This window comes from Salvelinus namaycush, chromosome 42 (genome assembly GCF_016432855.1).
Source record: "Salvelinus namaycush isolate Seneca chromosome 42, SaNama_1.0, whole genome shotgun sequence".
Lineage (NCBI taxonomy): Eukaryota > Metazoa > Chordata > Actinopteri > Salmoniformes > Salmonidae > Salvelinus > Salvelinus namaycush.
Window position 1 is genome coordinate 16,195,070 of NC_052348.1, and position 16,321 is coordinate 16,211,390.

General features: G+C 46.9%; 2 protein-coding genes across 3 annotated transcripts in view; one reads left to right on the top strand and one right to left on the bottom strand.

Moving 5' to 3' along the window:
- gstcd (glutathione S-transferase, C-terminal domain containing) overlaps window positions 1–11,818 on the bottom strand; it is a 62,396-nt gene extending 50,578 nt beyond the window's left edge. The window contains exons 1-6 of one of the 2 annotated variants that reach the window (XM_038981834.1): window positions 11,765–11,818; window positions 11,190–11,436; window positions 10,797–11,024; window positions 9,992–10,456; window positions 7,942–8,208; window positions 4,746–4,839 (exon numbers count right to left, since the gene is read on the bottom strand). In XM_038981834.1, coding sequence (XP_038837762.1) covers window positions 4,746–4,839; window positions 7,942–8,208; window positions 9,992–10,456; window positions 10,797–11,024; window positions 11,190–11,390 — 1,255 coding nt within the window. In that variant the 5' untranslated portion in view covers window positions 11,391–11,436; window positions 11,765–11,818. The remainder of the gene's footprint in view (window positions 1–4,745; window positions 4,840–7,941; window positions 8,209–9,991; window positions 10,457–10,796; window positions 11,025–11,189; window positions 11,437–11,764) is intronic. The other variant, XM_038981833.1, reaches the window with a different exon arrangement.
- Window positions 11,819–12,055: 237 nt separating this feature from the next.
- On the top strand, window positions 12,056–16,309 carry ints12 (integrator complex subunit 12). The gene is made up of 7 exons (XM_038981555.1): window positions 12,056–12,187; window positions 12,601–12,771; window positions 13,282–13,440; window positions 13,937–14,133; window positions 14,354–14,513; window positions 14,892–15,044; window positions 15,370–16,309. Exons 2-7 carry the CDS (start codon window positions 12,613–12,615, stop codon window positions 15,988–15,990), a joined length of 1,449 nt encoding a protein of 482 aa, XP_038837483.1. The 5' UTR covers window positions 12,056–12,187; window positions 12,601–12,612; the 3' UTR covers window positions 15,991–16,309.
- Window positions 16,310–16,321: the final 12 nt, after the last annotated feature.

Below are 16,321 nucleotides of genomic sequence, written 5' to 3' on the forward strand. Positions count from 1 at the left end.
ACTACAGCCTACACCCCCACCCTGACAACACCTTGGCCTCCACCAACACCTTCACTACAGCCTACACCCCCGCCCGACAACACCTTGGCCTCCACCCCCGCCCGACAACACCTTGGCCTCCACTTACACCTTCACTAAGCCTACACCCCCACCCTGACAACACCTTGGCCTCCACTGACACCTTCACTAAACCTACACCCCCGCCCGACAACACCTTGGCCTCCACTTACACCTTCACTAAGCCTACACCCCCGCCCTGACGACACCTTGGCCTCCACCAACACCTTCACTACAGCCTACACCCCCGCCCGACAACACCTTGACCTCCACCCCCGCCCGACAACACCTTGGCCTCCACTTACACCTTCACTAAGCCTACACCCCCGCCCTGACAACACCTTGGCCTCCACTGACACCTTCACTAAACCTACACCCCCGCCCGACAACACCTTGGCCTCCACTTACACCTTCACTAAGCCTACACCCCCGCCCGACAACACCTTGGCCTCCACCAACACCTTCACTACAGCCTACACCCCCGCCCGACAACACCTTGACCTCCACCCCCGCCCGACAACACCTTGGCCTCCACTTACACCTTCACTAAGCCTACACCCCCGCCCGACAACAACTTGGCCTCCACTTACACCTTCACTACAGCCTACACCCCCGCCCGACAACACCTTGGCCTCCACTTACACCTTCACTAAGCCTACACCCCCGCCCGACAACACCTTGGCCTCCACTTACACCTTCACTAAGCCTACACCCCCGCCCTGACAACACCTTGGCCTCCACCAACACCTTCACTACAGCCTACACCCCCGCCCGACAACACCTTGGCCTCCACTTACACCTTCACTACAGCCTACACCCCCGCCCGACAACACCTTGGCCTCCACTTACACCTTCACTAAGCCTACACCCCCGCCCCGACAACACCTTGGCCTCCACTTACATCTTCACTAAGCCTACACCCCTACCCCGACAAGGCTTAAGCAACAATGATCCTAACATGAACTCCTTGTACCAAAACAAGAGCTTGTAATGAGAATAATGTTATAGGCATGACAGCTATGTGCCTCTCTCCCTCCCCTGCCTCCTCCGTTCCTCCATGCGTGGCTGCAGGCACGGCACCTCCTCTGTTCCTCCGGCATCCCTAGCCGCGTCCTCAGAGCATGCGCAGACCAGCTGGCTGGAATGTTTACGGACATATTCAATCTCTCCCTATCCCAGTCTGCTGTCCCCACTTGCATCAAGATGTCCACAATTGTTCCTGTACCCAGGAAAGTGCAGGTAACTGAACTAAATGACTATCGACCCTTATCACTCACTTCTGTCATCATGAAGTGCTTTGGGAGGCTAGTTAAGGATCATATCACCTCTACCTTACCTGACACCCTAGACCCACTTCAATTTGCTTAACACCCCCAATAGATCCATATCTGGACATGAGGAATACCCATGTAGGAATGCTGTTCCTTGACTATAGCTCAGCCTTCAACACCCTCCAAGCTCATCATTAAGCTCGGGGCCCTGGGGTCTGAACCCCGCTCTGTGCAACTGGATCCTGGACTTCCTGATGGGCCGCCCCCAGGTAGTGAAGGCGCAACAGCGCCTCTTCAACCTCAGGAGGCTGAAGAAATTTGGCTTGGCCCCTAAGGCCCTCACAAACTTTTACAGATGCACAATTGAGAGCATCCTGTCGGTCTGTAACACCGCCTGGTACGGCAACTGCACCGCCCGCAACCACAGGGCTCTCCAGAGGGTGGTGCGTTCTGCCCAATGCATCACCGGGGGCACACTGCCCGACCTCCAGGACACCTACAGCACCCATTGTCACAGGAAAGCCAAAAAGATCATCAAGGACATCAACCACCCGAGCCACTGCCTGTTCACCACTCTATCATCCAGAAGGTGAGGTCAGTGCAGGTGCATCAAAGCTGGGACCGAGAGACTGAAAAACGGCTCAAGGCCATCAGACTGTTAAATAGCCATCACTAGCCGGATACCACCCGGTTACTCACCTTGCACCTTAGGGGAAGCTGCCCTATATACATAGACATGGAATCACTGGAACTTTAATAATGTTTACATACTGCTTTACTCATTTCATATGTATATACTGTATTAGAAAATGGGTGGTTCGAGCCCCGAATGCTGATTGGCTGATACCTGTGGTATACTGTCTGATATACCATGGCTACGACAAAACATTTGGTAACCAGTTTATAATAGCAATAAGGCACCACAGGGGCTTGTGGTATATAGCCAATATACCGTAGTATATTGATCATATACCACACCCTCTCGGGCCTTATTGCTTAATTCTAGTCTATGCCACTCCAACATTGCTCGTCCTAATATTTATATATTTCTTAATTCCATATTTTACTTTTAGTTGTGTGTGTATTGTTAGATACTACTGCACTGTTGGAGCTAGGAACACAAGCATTTCGCTACACCCGACATCTGCTAAATATGTGTATGTGACCAATAACATTTGATTTGATGCATGGCTGCAGTGACGGCACCTCCCTGCTCATTTTTCTGCTGTCTCCTTGTGAGGTGGTGGTAGAAGGATGGGTGTGTTTGGTGAGGCGCTGACAGACGTTGAAGGCCCAGTCACTACAGGTCCATGACAAATTGTCTGTCTCATCTCCACTCTGACTAATTACCCTGACTCAGGAACACAGAGGGAACCTACCTACCTACACTACAGCCAGCAGCAGCAGTCACACGGATCTCTTTAGAGCCTCTGTTCATCAACTAGAGTACCCAACAACATCAAGTTTCTCTATGATTCACCCACTCAGAACGGTCACACTGCCCACACTACTTAGCAGTGTATAGGAGCAGAGAAAGAGAGCAAGACAGAGCTAGAGAGAGCGAGACACCGAGAGAGAGCGAGACACCGAGACAGAAACACACCGAGAGAGAGAGAGAGAGAGACACACACACCGAGAGAGAGAGAGAGAGAGACACACACACACACCGAGAGAGAGAGAGAGAGAGAGAGAGAGAGAGAGAGAGACACACACCGAGAGAGAGAGAGAGAGAGAGAGAGAGAGAGAGAGAGACGCACACACCGAGAGCGAGAGACACACACCGAGAGAGAGAGAGAGACACACACACCGAGAGAGAGAGAGAGAGAGAGAGACACAGAGAGAGAGAGAGACAGAGAGAGACACACACACACACCGAGAGAGAGAGAATGTGGGTACGCTTGAGTGTCAATTTAGCAAATGTCTGGACTGGAGTGTATATAAAGAGATAGCATGTCGGGGTGATAAAGAATGCATGACTGGAAAGGGAAGGACAAGTGGAACATTGCCAATGTCTGGACAGTTATGTGAGAGGTTGGAGGTAACTAAAATAGCTAAATCATCCAGAGCCGGTTAAGTTCAAGTTTCTGTGTTAAACTACTTCTGAATGAGAACATGTTTTGTTCTCGATACTGTCTGCTGAATTCATTGGAAAGAAACCGGAGGACGGTTGTCGGAATACCTCCCGTATCCGCCCACTGGCCGGAACCACACATAGACACAACGAAAAAGGAAGGAAAATTCGTATAACAGACAACACTGACCAAAACAACATGTACCTTCACACCCACACAACATCCTTGTTTGAAATCCAAGATTCAGTTGGATTTCAGTTTGGGGCATCTCAATAGTTTGAAGATGCACCTTCGTCTTCTCTCCTTTACACAAATAAAGGACATGATGCCACTGTAGTGTATTGAAATTAGTTCAGTGTATGGTGGGATGCATTTCCTCACTCTATTACCCACTGTACTGAACCCACTGCTGTGTGTGTGTGTGTGTGTGTGTGTGTGTGTTCTTGCTATCTCTACATACACATTCCTCTATAATGACCTTGATGTACACCAGCTGCTTTAATGCACGTTAAGATGAGCCGTAAGCATGACACACATGTGAATGTGCACACACACATGTGTAATGGAACCCCTTCACGCTGCGCTAGAATAACACTAGCATCTATCATCCTCATTAAGGCGCACAAACACACACCTCATTTATTAGCCTTCTCAGGGTATAATAAACACACTAATAAGGAAAGTGCTCGCTCGCCCCCTCCACCTCCAAGGAGAGACTCATTTCTCTGCTTGATTCGCGACACCTGGGACTGCAATCAACCCTGCTTCCACCACCTTTCCATCAGACACGGCTGCCACGGCAACAGAGCCGCCACTGTGTTCCCGACGACGGCTCTACGGTCCGAGGAGTGTGTCCCTGTCCCGGTGACAGGCCTGTTTCTCACTTAGCCCCAACCACACTGGGAGAATACATCACAGCAAGGTACCGCTTCAGAATTCATTAGGGTGGGCACCTTGGAGAACGCATTACGTCTCGAAAGGCTCGGCCAGTCACAGACACTTCCACTGATTGTGTGTGTTTTGGTTTGAGAGGGGGCGACTCGTCGATGGAACTCACCAAGCCAAAGTAGTAATGATGTTTTATGCAAACACTTATGCATCGTGTACCCGGATGCTCCCGCACATATCAATGGTGTTTGATATGGCTTTCTGGCTCAGTAAGGGTGATTGGATGAGGAAGGGAAGGAGAAAAGGATGGAGAGATGGATGAACGAAGGGAGACAGGAAAGGAGAGAGGGAAGAGGGGAGAGGGATGGAGAGGAGAGAGGGATGAACGAAGGGAGACAGGAAAGGAGAGAGGGAAGAGGGGAGAGGGATGGAGAGGAGAGAGGGATGAAAGTAGTACCTTCAGTGGGGTTGACGGCCTCCGGTAAGCTGTCCCAGGGGAGGGTCCAGGAGGGGCAAGGATGAGGTGAGAAGACGGCCTGAATACCACTCTCCTGCGGGAACACCCACACACGGACACACACACCATCAATGTTACCATAGAAACTTCTCTCTCAGAGCCAAAAGGGTCTTTCCGGTCTCAACCAGCAGTAATGAAGTGGTTTACAGAGAGTAGGGAGCGCTCCTCCACCCTGACCGCCGTTAACCCTGTTCCAATCTGAAGAACCACCTGAGGACAAAGACCGCTTTTTCTTTCCAATCCTTTTTTTCTCTCTCGTTCTCTCCGTGTAGAGAAACACGCTGTCTGTTAAGTTGGCCTTGTTACCCGGCTCATAGGGGGATGGAGGTGTTCTCCAGAACTGAAGAGATAGATATTACAGGTAAAGAGCTACGGATGGGGACAAACACAGCATCTTTGAACACTGGCCTTTGGATACTGGATGAAAGCGTTATGAAAGCTTAGTTCACAAAGAACATTCCTCATCAAAAGTTAGCAAGATATTAGAAGTAGTACTACACAGAATTGCCTTTTATCTTTCATTGGTACAAACCAATGCCCTCTTTCTTCAGGCATAAAAAAGGGCAGTTGTTTTCTAAACGGCATACTAAATCACCAAGGACATTCTTCATCGAAATCAAAAGCTTTGAGCTAACCTTCCTTGGCAGATTTTTTATTGTTATTTTTTTCCATTAAAATAATGGACTTCATGGAAATATGTAAGTATGAAAATAAGGGCATTTGCTGTATGCCTGAGGCAGTAATTCAGAGGGAAAAATCACAAACTATAAAAATCACCTTGAAAAGGCTGCCTGTTTTATGTCATTGTTGGGTAACAAAAATAAAATGGCCTCTTGAACCAGTTCCAAGCTGGTGCACTACAGCGTAGGAGACAGTAGGTACATACTGCAGAGATACATTTGGAAACTGTCACTCTTATTTCTCAGTGCACCTGGCAAGAAGCCTTTGGAAGACTGGCACACACACAGAGAGCTGGGGGAAAGAGGCTCTATGACTGACAGACATCACTGGGCATGTCAATCTTCTCCATCACTACAGTGTGTGTGTGTGAGTGAGTGAGTGAGTGAGTGAGTGAGTGAAATGGGAAGACAAGGTGAAGCAGCTCTGTATACAATTATATTCTCAGCTTCACAGTAGGAGGTGATTCAGATTGTTTGTGTGGTGGACAGATGAGATGTAGTGCTGGTTTTGGTAAGCAGCAGTGAGGGATAGCACGTCACACTGTTGGAGCCTAGCCCTCTCTCTATCTGTCGTTCTCTCTCTCTGTGTGCCCTGGGCTGGCCTCTACACACACAGGCCCCTTGGCTCCACCAAGGCCCCAGACCGTACAACAGCTGCACTCCAGTCCTGCCGGTGACGACCACACAAACACATGCACACACACACACAAAGCCAACCACCCCCGAAATCCGTCTGGGCAGGCGAGGGACGGCAGTATATGTGTGTGGGCAGTATGTGTGTGTGTATGTTCCTATGTCAGTGCATGTTCTAACTGTGTGCACCTGTGTCTACTCCGTAATCGACCAGTGTTGAATATCACATTCTAAGAGGGCAACTTGTTATCAACATTTACGATTGGCTGATGCACTTCCTGCCGTAGTTGGATATCATATCTGTGTGGCCAGCAAGAAATCTCAGATTTATACTTGGGACCAGCCGTGCCAGAGAACAGTGAGGGTGTTCAGGGTTAGGAAGGTTTGAGCCAGCTGAGGAAGCAGTTTCCTGCCTTGACAGCTGTGTCGGTTTATGTCCCACTGAAACCGCTACTCCATAACGTGTTCCAGGCAGCCATTTGGAGTCCAGCGCTAACCATGCTAACAGTGCTAGTAATTACACCCTGAGAGGCTGTAGGCTATATTGAGTGTGGAGTAATTATGCTAGCGGGTGTGTACTCTGAGCAGTGGTGGTGTTTTTTTGCAATTACTACAAGCAGGATAGTCTGGCTGTAAAATTGTATTCTTTTTGTATTGGATTCAGTGTTTTTATTCAAATCAAAGTCTGAGGGGAAAGTGAAAGATGTGCACTATAGTGTAAAGTGGTGGCAAATATAAAAGTGGCCTATGGGATGAAAATGTCGACTTCAATTTGATTACCTGTCAAACAATTACACAGCAAATGCGGTTTACACTTAGTCTAATGACATGTCTGTCAACAATTAGAATGCGACGAGTGTAGCTGGTCAAAACGACATGTAATGTATACTCATGTGGAATGTCTGTAGACCATCGCTGCGACTCTCGGTTCCCTTATTGCACAGACATTTAAAAAAGTTAATGTCTCTGTGACTGTCGCAACGTCCGTTGTCGTGGTTACTGGGCTGCTACAGCAACAAATCCAAATGTGACAAGACGTTGCCAGAGTTCTAAAATTCACAGACAGAATGACCTACTTTTATTTCGTCACACTCACAACCGTAAGCAATTTTACCTTTCAGGTAAAGATGATGTTGGGTTTATTTTCCTCAATTAATAAAAAGTAGCCTGCGTAAGTTCCGACGTCGTCAGCTATAAAGTTAACGTTACTCTGTTCATTTTTTGTAACTGGCTAGCCAGCTAGCTATTCAGCCAACAAGCTCGCAACGAACCAAATCATTGTTTTTAGAAAGTACCTTTGAGTTGCTTGGCTGACGTTTTGTGCTTATCATTTTTCATAACGACAACGTCAAGTTTGATGTTGGACGAAAATATAATGTTCATTATGTCACAGCGACAACAGTCCACAAACATATCGATAGACCAACTGCAAACCAGCCTTTAAAGTAACAGAACGCAACAGCAAGGCCGCAATAATCTGCGAGAAAACCTTCAATTATAGGAAGCGGGACAATTTTACAACCAATTGGAGTGCATAAATCCTTTATCGTTGCAGCTCAGGGACACAGTCAGTAGGAAGAGGGAGTCCTATATTGGGGCAGTTCTGTGTGTTTGCACGCGCGATGTGCCTAGAGGCATTCAAGAGAGAAAGGCGCTGCTGCTAGAGAGCATGCGAGTTTTTACCACTGACAGCTGTCCTGAAACCTTCAATGTGCCTCATCTAATCCTCCCAAAAATAGATGGTGGGAAGGCATGAGGAGAGAGTTGATAGAGGGAAAGAGACCGAGAGGGAGTGGGAGAGAGATTAAAATATATTCAATTACTTTGAGTTTAGTCATCGTGGGCCTGGGGCCTCCAACGAAGTGCACCTCCTTCGTCGTCGTCTCCAGGCTTTCCTGTTTCGCTTGGCTGGGCTGTTGTGCTTTGGCTATGGTTGGGGGGCCGGTAGTGAGGGCCTTGGGGGTGGAGAGGGCCATCCCACAGGCCTGGGCCGCCCTGGGGACCCCGGGGACTTCCTGGACCTGGAGGTACCAGCGCAGCAAGAGAGGCAGCTGGGACAGCATGCTGGCGTTGTGGCTCTGGAGGGATCTCTGTGGAGGAGGTTGAGGGGAAAGTGAAGATGGGGGCCTGAGTCAGCTAAGTGATTCATCAGAAGTGTCATCTGCACTGAACCAAGAGCCCAGGTTCCACCAGGCTGATCCCCTCCACTCATCACCCCTCTGGAGATGGAGGAGAGAGACAGGCACTAAGAAAGGCAAGGGTTGGGAGAGAGAGAGATGGACAGCTGTAGAGGGGTGTGTGTGCGTGTGTATATGTTAGTTATTCTATCCTTGTGGGGACCTAAAATCCCCACAAGGATAGTAAAACAAGAAAATGTCTCCCTCTTGGGGACATTTCCCACATTCCCATGAGGACAAAGGCTATTTTAAGTTTAGGGGTTAGGTTTAGGGTTACAATTAAGGTTAGGGTTAGAATTAGGGTAAGGGGCTAGTGGTTAGTGTAAGGTTTAGGGGTTGGGGAAAATATAATTTTGAATGGAAATTAATTTAAGGTTCCCACGAGGATAGAAGAACATAATGTGTGTGTGTTTCCAAGAGAGAGAGCGAGAATAGAGAGCGAAAGAGAAACAGACAGAGCATAGAAAGAGGGGACAGTAGATAAAGCCAAGGGTCTTTTCTCTGGCTCTCTGTCCTGTGGATCTGTGGATAGACAGCAGTGGCTGTGTGGGAGAAGAGAGGAGACATGCTAGGCTGAGTGTGAAACTGGAAACCACTGGAGCACAGCTGACCCCTAAGAGTCACATTGTGAGAACTTCACTTAATTCCAATCCCAGGCTATACAGCTATGAGAACAGGAGGAGAGATGGAAGAGAAGAGGAGAGAGGTGTGCAGAGGAGACCCTGTTGACCGCTTGGCTCCAAGGCATAATAGATCGATAACTAACACCCCGTGGTGGCATCTCATAAAAACCCAAACCACCAAAACACTAAACAAAATATGGGAAATCTATAACTAAAATGTTCCCAGGAAGATTCAGCTAGGGGCAAATTAAAATAACTTTACAAACTAACTTGATGATGAACTACAGTAAGTGATCGGCAGCAAATCTCCTCCTTTCAACACCACTCTCGCAGCCATGACAATGACATCATTTTAAAATCAGCACGTCGAACCAAGCATGATCCCAAAGCCGGTTCATTGAAATGCATATCAACCAACTACATTTAAAATAGACCTATTTGTCATTGTGGTGCTATCATCCACAGCCAGGTGGACCACCTTTGAGAATAGAATCTGTGCCGACACACACACAGTCTTAAGAAGGCACTGTTCTGCCTGGTTTCCACTGTATAAAGCCTCTGTGGGTGTACAGGTACCACCTGATGAGACATTCAATGTAGAAGGGTGTCATGCATCATTTCAGAGGCCTTCATAATACGGTCGACATGGCAACAGGTTTAAGTACTCAAATGAGGTAGCAGGTGATGACAGGGGACATTAGGGTAATATGCTACTGTTAAAATAAAATGTGCCACACACTCAGAGCTACCACTTGTCTAAAACTAGCATGGAGACTAAACAGGCCTGGGAAATGCAAGTTGCATAAAGATTGAAGAAACACGATTGCAAGAGAAGTGCTGGTAGTTTACATATTTAGTGACCAGCAGAAGGGAGGCTCGGTCCGTGGAATATAAATCAAGTGCATAAAGCAAGAACTCTGTAGCCTGAGTCCCAGATCTGTTTGTGCCGTTTTGCCAGTGACAGCAATGGAGTTGGAAAGACAGCACAAACAGATCTAGGACTCAGGCTAAGAGTTCTAGACTAACTTCCCTTCAAACATATAACTAACAGAACCTTCAAGGGCCTTCCTTACCAGGTATTGATGGATACAAGGCAGCAACACCACATCAGTCAGAGTGAAGTACAGCCCCTCTGCAAACACATGCTCCAGCTGCGGCAGCTCTGTGGTCTTCACTTTCCTGATGTCAGAGCTCTCCCTAGTGGTCGTGGACGGAACTGCACCACTATCCACATTCAGCTTGGCCAGGGCTGCTCGGAGTTCTAGCCCGCCAGCGGACTGCGAATCCTGGGGCTGGGTGATGTCTGTCCCTTGGTCCTCCTGGAGGTCCTGAGAGATTTTCTTCTGGTTCTTCTTCTGCTGCTGGAGCTTCTGCCGGCGGATCTTGTCATCGTTGTGCACCTTGACGGGCTCGCCTAGTGTCTTTTCGAGGTTGAGGAGGGCAGAGGGGAGGTGCAGGGATGGGTTAGTGGGCTGCCGGAGGTGGGCCTCCACGGCCGAGGGGATACTGAGCTCACACAGCCTGGTCCACTGGCTCACCTATAAGGGAGAGGAGGAACATGCATTCATTTTGACTAATATTTGTGGCATTGGTGTAATGTAGAGTTGTATTTTTATACAGCAGTACTGTGTGTCCAAGACAACTAGTAGACAAGTTTATCCCATCTTATTCACTAGCTCATAAAAAAAATCCCTTTGGGAGAATATAAGATTCAATTGGTTTTCCAATGGGAAAGCTCTTACAGATGTGACAATTTAATTATGCCTAAAAACAAAAAAGAAACAAAAACACTAATGTCATGTATACACAAACAGAATCATTCATAGTTTTGCCAATAGCACTGCATGCATATCATAATAATTGAGTGTTGCCCCTTACCTCAGCGCAGGCCTTCAGACAGGTCTTCTTGAACCCTAGCAGTGATGCTGCATCCTTCCTTCTGGGGTCTGCCTCACAGGTCCGGTCTATAATATGCCTGAGCACCACAGCCAGCCCGGCCCTGCAGTATCTCCCAGTCTCATCCAGTACGGCGGGGAGACGGCAGCCCCTCACCAACACAGGCAAGTCCTTGACATGGACCATCGAGACAGCTAAAGACTTTGGTACCTGTCGAAGAAATATTGTTGTTACACATATTGATGTTGACATGTATTCATTCCCCATCACTATATTGTGTACTATAGTTGACTGAAACATGCTCAGTAAAGTTTTTCCCAACTTCTTTGCCTGTCATTACTGTCTACAACGCAAAGCAAATCGACAATGACAAACCTGTGACTTCCAGGATTGTGAGCTTTGTGTGTCAGGCTTGGCAGAGACGAGGAAGACTTTGAATGACGTGCACTCGCAGTAAGACAGGAGGAAGAGCGAGATGGAGGTGTGTAGGGGAACAGAGGGCTGCTCGTTTTGGGAGGATAGTTCCAGGTAGAGACACTCTGGTTGCTGCTCCTCATGTGGGTCTGTCTGCGTCATTGTGACAGGAGGTACTGAATAGGTTGAATATTGGTGTCAATCAAACCTGTAAACACGACAAATGGTATTGTGGCAACAAACTCTGACCAAAGTTTGCTGACTAAAGTCAACTCCATACATCTCAAGATGAATGTCTATATCGTGAAGTAGAGTTTAGTCTGCTAGACTAAAGTTGCTAGCTAAGACTTGCATATGCTTGCATATCCAACGTTAACTTAATTTACCTACTGTTAGCTAACGTTAGGTAGTAGCTGTCTAGCTAGGTATACATTGAGCTAACGTTAGTGCTCTACATAGACAGTTAGCCCACGCCTCGTTTCTGTTTAGATTCTGACTATCAAGCAAACTATGATACACTGAAATTAGCTACTTACAGTTCATGTGAAGCTCACTGTGCACGTTGTTATAGTAAGCTCGTCACTTCCTCAAGTAAGTTTCCACGTGTAACAGTCAATACAGACCGTCCTGATCAATGATACATACATTCAAATACATACCACAATTAAATGTAAACATTGTATTACAAAATGATTTATACACTATATAGTTATAGTGGCGTATTTTGAATACAGTCTAGATAATCAAAATATGCTACGGGTAATGTCGAGGTCCGTGCAACAAATTAGCTTGCTTGTTTCTTCGGATGTATTTAGTGGATGGACAAGAATGCCGCTAGGAAATAAAGGCGTTTCAGCTACAGTAGCTCAAATGCCACTTGTTAAGTTACTGTAAATATTTACGTGTCATAATAACCACATTAGTGTGAGAAATATACGTTAAAGATATTTGAGAGTAAGGTAAGGTAATCAAACATGACGAATCTCAACTAACCTTTGCTAGCTTACTAGCTAGCTAGCTACTTGGGCTAGCTAGCAGGTTTCCCACCCAAGGCTAACGTTAACTTAGCTACTTGGTATAGCTAGATAGCCAACTGGACACCTTGCGAGACAGTCACGTACAAGTCAGAATTTCTTACCTAACAGTACGTACATGCAAGTTAGTGTAGAAGCAGTTGACCTTTGTGTCAATAGTAACTAGTTGGTTATGTTTTCTGTCTAGCTTTGCCATCCAACAATATCACTTAAGTTACTCACTAGCTGTCAGATTACCAATTAGCCAGTACTATATTTATCAACTGGATGAGGCTAAAAACAGGTAGGGCCTATAGTCAAAGCCTATGCCATATTCTACATATCCTTTATATCTACAGCTCAGTGTGATCATGGCTGTATCTATGAGTCTGGAGTTGGACCCTGTCTTCCTAAAGGGACTGGGATACCTGCACTCAAAGAGCAAAGACTCTGTGGATAAACTCAGAGCTCTGCTGGACGAGTCTCTATCTGGCAGAGGGAGTGATTCCTCTTACCGCTCATCACTGAAGGTATGGACTACTGTGGCTTAGTTGGTAGAGCATGGTGCTTGCAGTGACAGGATTGTAGGATCGATTCCCAGGACTACCCATACATACAAAAATGTATGCTCACATGACTAAGTGGCTTATGATAAAAGAGCATATATTATTATTATACTATATGGCATTCATTCACCTCTCTTCAGAACATGATGTTGTCATCATTTTACAGGCTTGTGTGATTATATTCTAATGATGTCATCATATGGGGTTTTGACAGTAGTCCAAAGGGAATCCATAGACCTACATGATTGAGGTGTAAAATATGAAACCTTACCTAGGCACCTGTGTCTTGCTTTACCCGTGTCACTCGTTATTATTTCAGACATCCCTTCGCTGCCGCTTCTCTCTAGTTCTTTCAGTCACTCCCAACATTTGTTTCCTGGAGAAGTAGCTCTAAAGCCTCGTGTTAAAAAATAAAAAAATGTATTTGTCACATGCGCCGAATACAACAAGTGTAGACCTTGTGTCTATCAACAGGAGGTGGAGGTGACGAAGGTGTCGGTGTCCAAGATGAGCATAAATAAACAGGACTCTAAGTCCTCCTCCAGCTCCTCCTCTTCATCTAGCAGCAGCAGCAGCAAGTCCAGCAGCTCAGAGAAGAGCAAGAAGGAGGTGGAGAAGAGGCCTTCAGAAAAGGTACGAAATGGAATGGATGCTGTGCCTGAGTAGGGGATAGGGATTTATTCATGATCTGGGCTAGTTTGTTCCAGAACCAAACCAGTACTGCAAATCATGGAAAACATGATTCGTCGTACATAATGTTATTACATAGAATTTTAAGACGTTCATCCATATTCCAGTAATTCCATTCCTTTTGTTGAGACAATCTAGAACCAAACATGCATACACAATTATCCACTGTACATACATAATGTTATACATTGGATACATAATTGGAGTAATTTGTTCAGTGTGACATATCTTCAGTTTGTTGAGATGACACAGAACGTAAACTGTCACGTAAAGGTCATTCGTCAACATTTTAGTATGAAATCCGCATTTGTTGAGGTCGAAGTAGAACATACCACCTACATATCAACTTTATAAACCTTCCTAACACCTTTATATAACCTTCCTAACACCTTCATAACACCGTTATTAACCCTTATAGCACCTTCCCGTTTTCTTCCAGGTGAGGGTAGAGCCAGGTGAAGGACCTGAACCGTCTAAGAAGCTTCGCCTGGAGCCCAAGCAGCAGGAGAACCGCTCGTCCCCCATCACAGTCCAGCCCTTCAAAGACATACCTCTGCCTGACTTCTCCAACTTCGACGCAGAGACCAATGCTGACGACTTCGCCATGGAAATGGGGCTGGCCTGTGTGGTTTGCAGGTACGTACCCGGAGGTTTTTGAATGTCACCTGGGTAGCAACTGAAAACGAAAAAGTCAATATAGTCTTTTCCTGTTTGTCAATTTTTTCCATTTGGTGCCTAATGAACACTACGTCTAACTCTTTCAGTGATGAATGACTGTATGTACTGTGTGTAATGTATTTTCATTGATAAATAAAATCAATCAATTAATCTATTAGTTTCATTTTGATGACCTCAGGCAGATGACGGTGACATCGGGCAACCAGCTAGTGGAGTGCCAGGAGTGCCACAACCTCTACCACCAGGACTGCCACAAGCCCCAGGTGACGGACAAGGACGTCAACGACCCGCGCCTGGTGTGGTACTGCGCCCGCTGCACCCGGCAGATGAAACGCATGGTAAGAGATGGATAGACGACCAAGTCATCCTGGCTGAGTCTGAAATGGCACCCTGCTTCTTACACAGTGCACTACTTTTGACCAGATCCCTATGTGCGCTGGTCAGAAGTAGTGCACTATATAGGGAATAGATTGCCATTTTGGACGCAAACCATGTGACCAATACTTATAACAAGGTGTATTCAGTGAGTTGAGACCTTCTGAAGGTTGCAGATAGAAATGTAATGAACAGAGCTGAAACGATTCCTTACTCTACCTGACAGACAATCATCTATTTTCTACACAATACATTTCTATCTGAATGTTCTGTAATGTTGCACACTCCCAAAAAGACTCCAGTTGAATGGGTTCTTATGCTGTTGTTGTTTTTCCTGCCAGGCCCAGAAGACCCAGAAGCCTTCACAGAAGCCGACACCAGCCGTTGTGTCAGCAGCCCCCGTGGTGAAGGACCCTCTGGTGAAGAAACCGGAACTCAAGGTCAAACCCGACACATCCAGCACCTTTCAGGCCTTCAAACGAACTGAGGTGAAGGTAAGCATTACAACACCAGAGCTGCATATTTGAAATACAAGTCATATTTAGGTAAAAATGACATATTTCAATAACATATACCTTGTCTAATGCAACCTGATCATGTAATACCCAGACATTATACAACATTACATGGCATACAGTGCAATAGCCTTTTCAAAGATGGCGGACATTCAGGTTGAATGTAAAGACAAAATGTATATATGTTGTCATGCAAACTGACCATGTGTGTAATACCTGGACATTATACTAGGGGAAAGGATCAGAGTTGTTTTGATGTGCTTAGGAGTATTGCATCTCTAACGCTTGTTTCTTTCCCTCCTAGGCTTCTGCAGCAGTATCTGCCAACCCCTCCAGTAGCAGCGGCTCCTTGCAGTCGGGCAGCGGCCTCACAGGGTGGGCCGCCTTCGGGGCCAAGACCTCCGCTGGCCCTGGCGCCAGCACCAAACCTGGCTCCTCAGGGCCAAGTGGAAGTAGCAAGACCTCCTCCACCTCTACCCCCCCTGGCCAGAAACCTGCCGGACTCTCTGGGCTGGCCAGCTCTAAGACGGGCGGAGGACTGGGCGGCAGTGGCTCCAAGATGGCGATCGGAGGAGGAAATGGAAATAACGGTGATGGTGGAAACGGCTCCAGCTCTGTGCCTCTGAAGCCTCCTCCACCTCTGACCCTGGGGAAGCAGACCCTAAACCGGTCCTCCAGTGGGGAGAACCAGGGGAGGGGGACAAGTCCTGGGTCCTCCCCCAGTGGGTCTCAGCCCAGCCTGGGAGGGAACGGCGGAGGGTCTGGGGGCAATGGAGCAGGGAATGGGACCGGTAACGGGTCGAAGGTGGCGGCTGAAGCGCCAGGGGGGGGCAAGGCGCCCACGTCCCAGGAGTCTCAGCTCAACGCCATGAAACGCCTGCAGATGGTGAAGAAAAAAGCGGCTCAGAAGAAGCTGAAGAAATGAATGGAATGAGGAGTAGTGAGGGAAGGAAGAGAAAGAAAGAAAGAAAGAAAGAGAGAAGTGTGTAAGTAAGATGTTAGAGGTGGAAGTTATGAATGGGAGGAGTGCCAGAGCATTGAATTAACTGTAACATGGATGTAACCTAATCCAATTGAATACTTGAATTTCATTGATGTATGAAATGCTGCTGGAGATACTGTTAGTGGCTATAATGTGCCTCTTCGTTCTGTTGAAACTCAGCCACGTCACAGAAAATTGAATTAACAAGTTTGTTTTGGGTTTTTGGGGGGGCAAAATGTAATAAAATGTATTATTTTTATGACATAGTAGAATT

Coding starts and splice junctions, on each gene's coding strand:
- ints12 (XM_038981555.1), top strand. CDS start 12,613: ATGGCTGTATCTATGAGTCTGGAGTTGGACCCTGTCTTCCTAAAGGGA. Junction 13,441..13,936: donor AGAAGAGGCCTTCAGAAAAG/GTACGAAATGGA, acceptor GTTTTCTTCCAG/GTGAGGGTAGAGCCAGGTGA. Junction 15,045..15,369: donor TCAAACGAACTGAGGTGAAG/GTAAGCATTACA, acceptor TTTCCCTCCTAG/GCTTCTGCAGCAGTATCTGC.